The sequence below is a fragment of the Channa argus genome, chromosome 3, assembly GCF_033026475.1.
Source record: "Channa argus isolate prfri chromosome 3, Channa argus male v1.0, whole genome shotgun sequence".
Classification (NCBI taxonomy): domain Eukaryota; kingdom Metazoa; phylum Chordata; class Actinopteri; order Anabantiformes; family Channidae; genus Channa; species Channa argus.
Genome location: NC_090199.1, coordinates 16,882,189 through 16,894,287, shown reverse-complemented (window position 1 = coordinate 16,894,287; position 12,099 = coordinate 16,882,189). Strand labels below are relative to the sequence as shown.

The 12,099-nt window shown below is 39.2% G+C and overlaps 2 protein-coding genes across 2 annotated transcripts; both read right to left on the bottom strand.

The window, feature by feature from the left end:
- Window positions 1–254: 254 nt before the first annotated feature.
- On the bottom strand, window positions 255–4,828 carry rnaseh2a (ribonuclease H2, subunit A). Its single transcript, XM_067499296.1, has 9 exons — window positions 4,677–4,828; window positions 4,150–4,285; window positions 3,914–3,985; window positions 3,537–3,663; window positions 3,119–3,206; window positions 2,537–2,674; window positions 1,851–1,938; window positions 1,550–1,673; window positions 255–1,001 (listed from the first exon to the last, which is right to left on the bottom strand). The coding sequence occupies exons 2-9, from the start codon at window positions 4,274–4,276 to the stop codon at window positions 839–841; spliced, it is 927 nt and encodes a 308-aa protein (XP_067355397.1). The 5' UTR covers window positions 4,277–4,285; window positions 4,677–4,828; the 3' UTR covers window positions 255–838.
- A 2,305-nt stretch (window positions 4,829–7,133) lies between these two features.
- LOC137124269 (transcription factor Sox-10-like) lies at window positions 7,134–11,204 on the bottom strand. Its single transcript, XM_067499086.1, has 4 exons — window positions 11,070–11,204; window positions 10,004–10,670; window positions 9,345–9,616; window positions 7,134–9,184 (listed from the first exon to the last, which is right to left on the bottom strand). Exons 2-4 carry the CDS (start codon window positions 10,444–10,446, stop codon window positions 8,400–8,402), a joined length of 1,500 nt encoding a protein of 499 aa, XP_067355187.1. The 5' UTR covers window positions 10,447–10,670; window positions 11,070–11,204; the 3' UTR covers window positions 7,134–8,399.
- Between the last annotated feature and the right edge of the window lie 895 nt (window positions 11,205–12,099).

Sequence of the window (12,099 nt, the reverse complement as noted above, 5' to 3'; positions counted from 1 at the left end):
GATCTTAAACTCTTTCTTTTTAAAGCAAATTGTGATTTAAAACAGCATTTTATTTAGGCAATATTATTTTAGGATTTTCTTTCGTGCTTCATTTGAGATCTTGTAGAAATACACGTTTATATTCCCCAAAGAATGGTATAATAAAAATGATTGTTTTGGTTTTGACACTATTCCAGGCATTGCGCAAAGGAAATGGATGAGCTGCTAAAATCTGCGAAATATTTAGATTAATGGTGGTAGTTGGTAAAATAAGTTTCAGAAGACTGAAAAACTATTAAGACATCTTGTTTAATGTAACAATGCATACACTGTTTCATCTCCTGCTAGTATAAAGCAGTTATCAGTATACTATGACAATCAGTATGTAGAAAATACTGTATACAATAAATATGGTGTATAAGTTTTTTAAATTCCACTGTATGTGGAACAGGCTGGGATGAGGTCATTGTGTGGGGGATATTTTGCATTTGTCTGTGATCACAATATGTTCTAGTTGAGGACTTATAATAGTTCATAGCAAAAAAAAATGATGATTTCCAAACCCCTGGTGTATTTTATCATGCTGCTGAAAGAGGGCAGTATTGTCATTAAACATTCTAACAATTTCCCATATTTTGCTTTTTGCTAGTACGGTGTAGAACTTTAAAGGAGAGCTTTTATAAAAGGCATAAGTTTTAAACATTTTATTTATAAAAAAAAAAAAAACGGGTGGAAAGAGAACAAATAAAAGACAGATTTTGATAAAAGTTTGCACTATTAATAAGCATCATGTCTACAATGTTTGATCAAAGTCAATTTACATCTGTGAACCCATCTGCTTGGCTCTATATGCATGTCTTCACAGTGTGTCAAGGCTCCTCAGCCTCCGCTCAGTAAAGAAGCGGTGTGTTTGGTGGGTCGGGTTTTGGTCGATCCCTCCGCCTGATGCACTGAAGTAGGACAACATGGACCTATTGTTCTGTCGCTGTGCTGCCTTCTCTCCATCCTCCTCCTCATCATACCTAAGGACAATTGCAACAAAACAAGGCTGTTTGTTTTTCACACGGTGGTTAGTACTCATTTCCTGAGGTCAAATTATTTCCACAGACATTAAGTGTAGCCTGGAAATCAAAGGGTGGATTGTGGTTTTTAAACACTGACGTGCAAGCATTATCTACAAACTCAGACAAAATGAAGCTATTTTAAAAAGCATTCTTGTGGAGTTCTAATGGCTTTTATCTATTTGACGGGGGTTGAAGTTACTTATCTGCCAAATATTAATTAATAGATCAGAGTAATTTTCTCAGAGCAGAATCCTCAAAAGGAACAGATACTGTAAATTATGTTTTAGTGCTGAGTTTAGAAAGGCTTAGGCACAGCATGTAAGTGTTGAATGAAAGGCAAAATGCATTTAGGTAACAATTAAAACAGAATGTAAAAATGCAAAGCTATTTAAAATGGTTGATTGATACATTCTCTCAACTTTTTTTCTTATTAACTTAAAAAAAATCAATGTTTACCCTAATAGTACTAAGGATTTTAGCCAAAATCAAGTTTGAAGGCTTTTTACCAATGGACAGTCACTGCCTTGCTGTCCATAAGGGTTTGGGCAGTGCTCCAGCTAAAGCGGACAAACTGAGGATAACCAAACACTGGGTCCAGGTGCTTCAGCAGCCATGCTTTAGTCTTGGGGTCTAAAAAAAAGACATGAAAAATTATAATCTGTCAGTTATCAATCTACATGCAGTTTCCACATAAAAACCTTTTTCTAACAGCCTTATTTCTGTGTAATTGGTGACTAGATTTTAAAAACTACTGCCTGATACTAATAGTGTGTACTCAAATGCTTATTTTCTTCAGGGGAGGATTACCATTTGGGTATCCAGAGCCATAATCTGTGTCCACTTCTCCCATGTCCTCAGCAAATTTCCAGCCTTTTACAACACAGTCTCTGGCCACCTGAAAATAACCACACACCATTAATGAAACTATGAACCAAATCAGAACAATTGTTGCTGCAAAAAGTTGTCAGCAGTAACCGTATTGAAAACATAACCCTAAAGTAAGGGCACTGGGGAAACAATAAAATACAGATGCAATCATGTCAAATTATTTACATTTACTTTTTGGCTACACAGATCAGTCATAACATTATGGCCACCTGTGTACTTCAGTGCAATCCAACACAGTGGCTGTGCCATAAATTCTACTTTTACATGGTTATATTTTTTTGTTTTTTAAGTTGAAACTGTATCACTAAAAGGTGATAATTCTGTTTATTATTGAGGTAAAGGCGGCTTTTGGAGTCGTACTGGAGTACGATATAATAAGAGTTGGTTGTAATGTATTGGCCACCCTATTAATTTTAAATATGGTGCTCAAAATATTAGAACCCCCTCTTCTTATAATGCCATCCAGTACTACTCCACTAATGAACAAGTTAGAGACAATATACCTGTGAGATTTAAAATAACAGTGGATTTATACGTTTATAAACAGTTTATGAACAGGGAAAAAAAGAAAGAGGTTGAAGTAGCATCTTTACATCTTCACCAACCTTTGCACATATACTGGCTGCACTGACAATGGGAAAGAGGGAGTCAGCCTTTGGCCTCACAGTCACCTTGATCCCTGGGAACAGCTGGGAGAGTTTCTCCTCATATTTCTCTGCTGGGCCAACTGTGTCCACATAAATCTGGAGAACAGAGACAGACAATCAAAGAGAGGCTGATTTTCTGACAGGAATAAAAAGATGAATTAGGTCATTTCACTATACATATTCAATGCCCGCATTATCTAGTCACAGACCTGTCCTCTTAGGACAGGATGAGTACAGTTTGCTAATGCCCTGCCTTGGGTTTGTTTTGAGGGGGAGCTTATAACAGCCAACCTTTCCTGAAAGTAGTAGTATTACTTGGTTATTATTGTTTAAAGACGTTAATTATTGATTTGGAAATGTTTTTATTTTCAATTGGAATAAAATTCAGATATGGGCTTTCCAAATTTCTCTCCATAGATTCAAAATGTCTATTAATTCATTAAAGTGTGATTACACTATATGGCTGGAAATTAAAGCACTATATGATCCACATAGATACAACAGAAAACAAAACCTATACAGCACACAGTAATTGTTTACCTCTTTGAGCTGTACTCCACTTTCCAAGGAATACTGTACCAGCCCAATCGCTGTATCGTGTGAAAGGGCGTTCAGGTTGTATTTTGTTCTTAAAGCAAAAACAAACATTTTGTTAGCGTGTGTGAATTTAGGTAACAAGTCTCTGTGCATGATTCTGCAGTGTTTATATATCAGTAAATGGTCTCATATGAGATCATTTTGTTATAATGATGCCTTGGTGAAAATGTTTTCTACGCCAAGATAAATTAAGTGCAGGAATTGGTCATGCACACTATGTTCATGATGAGAAAATGCTCCCCACAATTGTTTCATATTGCTGGATTTCAAATTGCAGTTTGATCCAACTTCAGAGTTTATAATAGTTGTATTTGATACATTTCATTTCATGTTTTATCTGAAGTCTGTATGTGACAAATACCTCTGTAACATGCTGGTAGAGATGGTATTGGGTGAGAGAATCTCCAGTGCCCAGCCCACATAACTTCTGGCTTCATCCAGTTTTTGGAAAAGGTTCTCTCTTTCTGCCTCTGTTAGTGTCTTTGAATCTGATAAAGGAATAACAATCTGTTTATATATAAATGAAGTGGACACATTTTATTTACCCATATGACATTGAGAAGATTACTGTATGCAGTGTTTATTATGAAACTCATCAATGTTGAATAAAGCAAAATGTAATCAAGCTGGCTTTATATCAGTCTTTGGAGGATGAACAAGCTGAAACAAAATCATGCTAGCTCCTTTTAACATCCTTTAAAATGAGCACTTTAAATAAGTACAGCTTAACAGGATTACCTGCCACTTTTAAGTCTTTCAGCTCTTCCTTTTTGGAAACTGGACAGAAACATATTCCATACACCATGGGTCCTGGATGACAAAACACGACTTGTATAGGTATTCGACATGCCTCGCTTCAATTTAGATTAAAGCATTAAACCACAGCATTAATAACAACTAACTTGTTCCTATAAACGTAAAGTTTAGATTATGGTGATATGCCATCCATTTTCCCAACTAAACTAGAAGCATACCCAACACAGGCCCCCTGCCTGCTTCATCGATGCCCAAACAGCAGTCCTCCGTTCTGCAGACGTCGGGAATCTGAGATGCCAGTCGACAGCTGACAGAGTTGTCTTTTTCAAAGGTACTGAGATCCATGGATGCTGGCTGAAAGAACATACATTGCAAGTTACACATCGGTTGATTTTAGGCGACATTAACGTTAATAACGTTAAAGTGAATTCAAACCCCGCAGCGACAAATAAGCCGCTCTTCGACTGTTATGCGGTGTTACCGAAACTAATTTAACATGTTACTAAACTCCTGACAACGTGCCACGTTAGCTTACAAATTACACACGCATAGATGATTGTAAACAGCTCCTGTACCGTGTAAGCAAGCGTATATGAATCCAAACGTTAGCTAAATGATAACTTCTACACCGCCGATAAGATTCAAACTTAGCTTTTATACGAGAATATACTGATGCTTTTATACTTATTTAAACGATTTAATAAGTTTGTTCCGACAAGACATATAACTAAAGCAGAATTCTTACAAATGTAGACGGTGACAGCACTCTTTCCTAGTTCAGTGTTGTGTATGTGTTGCTGCAGATTTGGCGCCCCTGAAATGACGTCAGGTGATTCTTCTTCTTCTTCTTCTTCTTCTTCTTCTTCTTCTTCTTCTTCTTCTTCTTCTTCTTCTTATTCTTGTCCTTTTTCTTTTTCTTTTTCTGTTTCTCTTTGGCGTTTTATGACGCCATTACCGCCACCAGCTGATATTGTGTAGATCAGGAATCTGACTAGACGCTAACGAAAAGAGGAAGCTATACTGGCTTTATTCGGTTTATCCTTACAAGTCAAAAATACAAAACACATTTTAAGAGAAGCTGTTTGGAATACGATTGCTATTTTTTGTTTCTCAGATTCAAAAGGCCTCTCAGTATTATCTGTTAAACAGCAATACGTTTTTTCCTGGTTCATTAAACACCCTTGTGCAGTAAATGTTTCCATTGTTAATACTACTTGTTAGTGTAATATAACCAGACTTGCTCATGATGCCATCTGGTGCAGTTGAGTTGATTTTATTTGGATGTTGTAGCCTACAACTATCTTTCTGTTCTCCCTTGTCCCTAAGGTATTTTAACTATCTTTCTTTCAACTAATGCGTGTGGTCTTCATTTCTGATTTACAAAAGTATCAAGTTCATTTTTTGGATCGTCTTTTGCACATTTGTCTAATTTTGTTAATTAATTTGCCTTGAGTCCTTTGAGTGCTAGTACCCATACAATTGTCATACGTTTGTGCCATTATTTGTGCAATGTTTGCTAAATCTCTATCAAAACATTTTCTTGGCTCTCTGAATGGCTCTATATTCCTACTTCAACCTGGAGCTTTGGTTCCTTGAAAAATCTAACATCTTTAGTCCACTGCAGTGTGAAAAGAATTTCCAGTATCTACACTATATACCCTGAAAATCCTGTAAAGCTTAATATAGCCCAGAAATAGTGAATTAGTTTAAAAAAAATAGAGTAAGTGAATGAAGAGATGTAAATTGGAAATACTTTGGCCAGCTGTATTTGTTATTGAGGGTCATGGCATATAAATCAGCATGAACTGATGAACAAAATGTAAATGTGCCAGGTTTCACATTGGTAATGTTTCATCTGCAGTTTATAAGAAAGTGTGTTTCATAGTTAAAAACAGTTTTTCATAGTTAAAAACAGTAATACAATTATTACACATTACAAATGTAACTTAAAATAAACATGTCCAGACTGAAACATTTGGGGTGTCATTGTAGGGTAATTTGGTTCAACACAAACTTGTGAATGATGCACCATGTTTTTTGTTTTTTTACAAGATAAACTCTACAGGCTCACCTCAAGACTCTTTGTTTTTATTGTGCTTTACTAATACATGTTTCCAAATAAACTTGTAAGTAATCAAATTATCATAATAGTTTAGTTGTACAACAAGTTGATATTAGAAAAAGCTCAAACCCTATGCCCTTTTGTGTGAAGCAGGAAACTGCAAGAAAAGGATGGAGATTGATTGGACCATAATCACACATCACTACACAAACTTTGACTTTGCACCCTTAAGGAAAGAGGAAGAGGGGTATACCTGGTGTCAGATAGAGGAAAAAGCAAATGGCTGAGGACTCCGGAGTTTCCTTGGCTATGTCCTATACTTCTGGAGGAATGTAAGGCATTAGCTGGGCATTTTGAAGTGGGTTTATTTCTTTTTTATTATTGTTTCAACACAAAAAGGTCAGTCTATTTTATTTGAATTCATAAACCTGATTTTTTTACTTTCCAAAATGATTCACACCCTTTGGACTTTGAAACATCAGCTCAACTGTCATTATCTTCGTTTTGCATTACCATCAAATACAATGTCAACACCACAAATTTGACATTTTGATTTGGTGCCCTCTGAATGGGTTTTAACTGCAGCTGAATGTGAAGGCAGGGAGGGAGCCTCAGGTGGAGAGGAGAGGGCAGAGTGAAAGGAAAGCCATGTACAGAAGTCCAAGTGTACACTGGTTACTGAGCTGAAATTGGCCTTGCCTCTAGCGCTTTACACCCACTCCTTCACTCTCTTTCTGTCCCTCTGCCTCACTGAATGGCTCTCTTTGTCTTTGTCAGTAACACGCAGTCCCCAGCCGATTAAATGTGGGGAATTAGTAGTCAATTTTAGCCTACCACACATACAAACACACTAAACAGCTTATGTTGGTGGGGCTCTGATTGTGTTGTTATTACAGTTTGCAAATCAGCAGCGTGTTTTTAATTTACCTTTACAGCCTTGACTTGCTAAGTGCAAATCACCAATGCCACTACATAAAAGCATGCTCCAACACAGCATGTTTATAAATAAATTGATTTAATAAATGACAACAATAATATTCCAACATTGTTTTTCTTGTAAGGAAGCAAAATACTTAAGTAAATGTAGCAAACATTTTAAAAAACTATTCAGAATTATACAAAATGGAAGAAGCAAAGGTGTGACACACAATGCATTTTTACTTACATAAAAATAATAACTACATGGTAAGAGGGTCAGTATACATTGATAAAGTATGCATCACATAATAAAGGTGAAGCTTGTGGTAATGACCATTATTCACATTGCTGAAGAGGAAAAGGGCAACTAAAACACAACATAAGGAAAAACTGTAATGATGAAAACATGCTTTTGGCTTACATGCAGTGCAGAACAGTCGTACATGTGATTCCCATCCTAGGACCCAAAGCTGGTCAATTATCTCAAGTATGATTTGTTTGAGACTTGCACTTTAGTTATAGGATGAATCAGATGTGAATCAGCAAAATGTTAGGCACTTAGCAAAATAGCAGACATAAGTGGAAGGTTCTGAAACAGTGAATACCTTCACATGATCAGGTATCCAGAGTCATCTTCCTCCCGTACTATTGGCACAAAATGAATAGAGTTAAGTGTCCAAGACTAAGCGATATAGTGAAATACATCTCTTTCCCTCTATTTTTCCTATTTTTACCCTTAAAAGCTCAGTTGTTTAGTTCAGTGAAGTCAATGTAAAGAAGAGACTGAGATACCGACTGAGCTATCTATGCAGAAAGGAGGTTGCACCAATTCTTTTTCTGGCCACAAAAAATAAGCAACCCCAGGAAACTCTCATTAAAACAAGACATGATTTTCCCAAAGCAGTGGTGCAGATGTATAAGTGTGATATCAGATCAGTCACAATAAAGTTACACCCTAGGATATCATCAACAACAATAAACTTACTACTCATATAAAATAGCACAATAACATCAAAAACATCCTTTAGTTTGGTTAATAAAATATGATCATGTCAATTTAAACCCATTACTTCTGGGTCAAATCAGAGTCATTCATTATCAAATGTCCACTCAGTGCCTCTATCATCTACTGCTATTATACACTTGCTGTACATTCCAAATCACATATTTAGGATGGCACACTAAGGTTTATTTATTTTTGATTGGCTGTTGACCCATGATTCGCACCTTGTACGGCATGAATTTGTGGCTGACTGTGTAAGGCCCTGTGCATGTATTCTGCATTATATTGGCTAAAAAAGTAAAAACATCTGACATATCATGAATATGGCACACACACACACACACACACACACACACACACACACACACACACACACACACACACACACACACACACAAACACACACAAACAATCACACATATTTGCGCACACACAGAGATCCACTCACGCGCTTCCAATATTACCCTCTACTCAGCTGGTCTCTCTCAAGGTCTTGTCAGTGTGGTGTAAACAGGTTGCTCCCAGTGTGTGGGGCTGTGGGAGGGGGCCACACTAGAGGGGTCTCCTATGGTAGTGTACAGAGGCCTCTGTGTAGGGCCCATGTAGGAGAAGGCTGAATACAGCCCCGGGGCCTGGGTTGAGTGGGTATAGTAAGCCCCTGTGGCCTGGTGGTCTCCATATTCAAACTGGGCCCTGGAGGCCAGAGAGGGGAAAGCAGAGCCATAGTGAGGAAGGCTGAGTGGGGTGTAGGTGACATGGGTGCCAGAAGTGGGAGAAGATGACGCCTCAGCATAGTGATTCCCAGATGCTGACTCACTCTTGATCTGGGCCTTGGAAGGGTCAGAAGATGATGGCGAAGGCTGAGGCTGCTGCTGTTTTGAGAGCCAGGTCGAGTGCCCACTAGCTGCAGCCAAGGCATAAGCATAAGATGTTGCTGAGGATGCAGCTGCTGGGCCCCCGGTTCCACCCTGTGGGTGGCCATTTGGTGGAAGATACTGGTCAAACTCATTTACGTCAAACGGTTCAATGTTGGACATCACCTCATGGCTGATCTCGCCAATGTCCATTGTGCCAAAGTCAATGTGGGGTTTACTGCTTGATGATGATGGACCACCGGATCCCCCGTCAGGTCCCACCCCGAGGGGTCCCCTGGAACCCCCTGATCCTCCAGCTGCTCCTGCTGCCCCATCCCTCTTGGCATCTGACAGTTTCCCAGACTGGAGCTCTGTCTTTGGGGTGGTGGGAGGTGTGGGGGGACTGTGACCCTGACCTAGGTGAGATACAGACAATTACAGAGAAGTGAAGAGGTAGAAGATTTGTTATTCTCTTTTCAGTTTTTCTCTTGAATTGTAGATTTGAATTATAGGCCTGTCCCTTCCAGTGTAAAAATACAATTCTCATGCTGTGTCCAGAATCTATGAGCCACCTACCAGCAGAATGATGGTGGTGATGGTGGTGATGGTGCAGGTCACCCAGGGGAGACCCAGCCCCACCGTTGTGGTCCAGATGCAGGGTTTTGTAGTGTGACTGGGAGTGGCTGGCTTCTCCTTCGCCCTGGCTGTCGTTCTCAGTAGCAGGCGTTAGTTTGCCGTTTTTGCGTCTCCGGGGCTGATACTTGTACTCGGGGTAGTCCTTCTTGTGCTGTTTCCTCAGCCTCTCCGCCTCCTCGATGAATGGCCTCTTGTCGTTCTCGTTCAGTAGCCTGGGGAGAGAAAAAAAGGAGTGATTTAGTTTTATTGGCCTTCTGACTTAATGTGAAAGTTTTATTCTTAGAATATGTCTTAAGATTATGAAGAATGTCGCTTTTATTCCCGTGCGTAATGAATAGATGCAGGGTTTGTTTAGGAAATTCAACGTTCAGATAGTTTTATATGTTTTGCATCTGTTTTGCGTAACTATATATTATCCAGCATTTGTTTGGAACGTAACCTGAAAGCACCACGTTTCATTTCGTTTCCTTTTTTAACGTTATGGCCAGTTTTACATTTAATATACATACATCCCCTACTTATTCTTTAAGCACGAGCACATGATATGTGCCACTGTATGTCCACACTGTCCTTTTCGAGGACAGCCTCTCAATACAAACCTCCACAGTTTTCCAAGGGTCTTGCTAAGCTCCGCATTGTGCAGGTGGGGGTACTGGTCGGCTAATTTCCTCCTCGCCGCTTGTGCCCACACCATGAAGGCGTTCATGGGCCTCTTGACGTGTGGTTTAGCTTTGCTACCATTGTTTATGCGCACCGGCATTGGCACAAGTGTCCAGTCATACCCGTCCAGCACCTGACTCACAGCCTCCCTGATGCCGATCGGGAATCGATCGTCTTCTTCCTCTGATTTGGCTCTGGGTCTACCTCTGTCTTCTCCGCTGCCATCCGCCACACAGAGTGTGGTCAGCTGCGGCGGCGCACCGGTCAGAGGTGAGTCCTGGCCGTGTGTCGCTCCGGGTTGAGTCGGTGACAGTGAGTGACCATCGTCTGACCCTCCAGGACTCAGCTCCGCCTCGGACAGGCTGTGCTCCTCGCCGGACATTTCGTTTTTTTTAATTTAAACTAATAAAAATACGGGCCTCGAATTTGTTGTAGGGACAGCCCACGCTATGCAGTATTTTTAATCGTTTTAACCGAATGAGTCTGAAGTCTTCAGCGATCCCAGTTACTGCTGACTCTCCTCAGGCAAAGTCATTCTGCTGCGTAAAAGTGTCCAAATCTTGTCCACCGTTGCCTGAAAATCCTTTTCAGCAAAAGTAGCTACACCTAAAATCATACACAGAAAGAATTGAAAGAATGAAATTAAATAGTATCTATAAAGCCAATAAATTTGTTGGGATTTATTAATTTGCTGAGTATTAAACATGTCCCGGTTTACTTACTTAAACTTTTCAGATGATAGATGAAGAGATTTGTATGCCCAAATGTGACCACATAACGGTTAGGTTTGCTTATATATTCCATAATAATATTGATAATATGCCACTGAACGAATGAACCACATTCAGAAATATAAAATTCTGCCACTTAAATATTTTAATAACAGCCGAATTTCAGCCAAACCTCTTTCACAAGAAATAACAAGAGAGCAGCTGGCACATAAATGCTGACATGAAACATTATCTTTTATTTTATAAATTATGTTTTAAAAATTACATAACTTACCAGTTCAGATGTCCAGAGGTTCAACATGGGAGTGTGTGTGGCTGACTGTAGAGCCGATGAATGGCTGCTCTGTGTGGCAACCCCGGAGCTTAAAGAGCGCCTTGTGAGAAGGACCGGGAAAAAAAAGTGATTGAAAGTGGAAAACACACCCAGAGAGGCAGCATTCCAGAACACAGTCAGCCCCGCCCCCTGGCACCACGTCGCACTGTAGTTGGTCCGTAATTTATCCGGCTGCTCTGTGATTGGACGCCAGCAGCACACCGTTAATGCCCTTCTGTCCGTCACTGCAACATTTCCAACAGGGAAGAGGTGAGATTTTACATCGGAGTGGTTTAAATGACTCCACAGTGCGCCCATTTAGAGGTAGGAGAAGGCTAGCTTTGTTGGACGTGTTGACATGTTATATCAAACAAATAAACAATCATGAGGAAAGTTATTGCCCCGTGTGGTCACGTTCCTCAAAAAAATAAAATAAAATAAAAAAATAAATAAATAAAAAAATCACTCGTGAATTGTGAAGTTCAGTTCTTATTTAACTGGAGTCAGTTTGATACAGCTCATACATTTGGGTCAGAGCCTTTATGATTAAAACCAGTCCAGTAAAACCTGTAAGAGTGACACATTAATTAGATGAATACTTAATTTTAGTTTTTCTGGAAGAAGGCAGAGTAATCTAATCTTCATTTAGTATTAGATAAACATGTCATATCTGTCCAAACCACTTTTGGATTAGTTTCACTAGATATATAAGGATATTGTAAAAATAATATTTATTCCAAATCCTCTTCGATTATTGACAAGCTTTATCCAAGATGGCCGACAGTGGTAGCTAGGCACAAAATGCTTCAGTCAAAAATGTCTACTAACAACAATATTTATGCGACATACTGTGATGAACACAAACAAGTAAAAGAAAGTAATTCAGAGTAAAATTATTATTTTGTATTTTCCCTCCTAACCATGGACAGAGAGGTGGTTGAGAACATCCCAAGGGGGAAGCAGAGATGTGAGACGTGAGGGCAGTGACAGC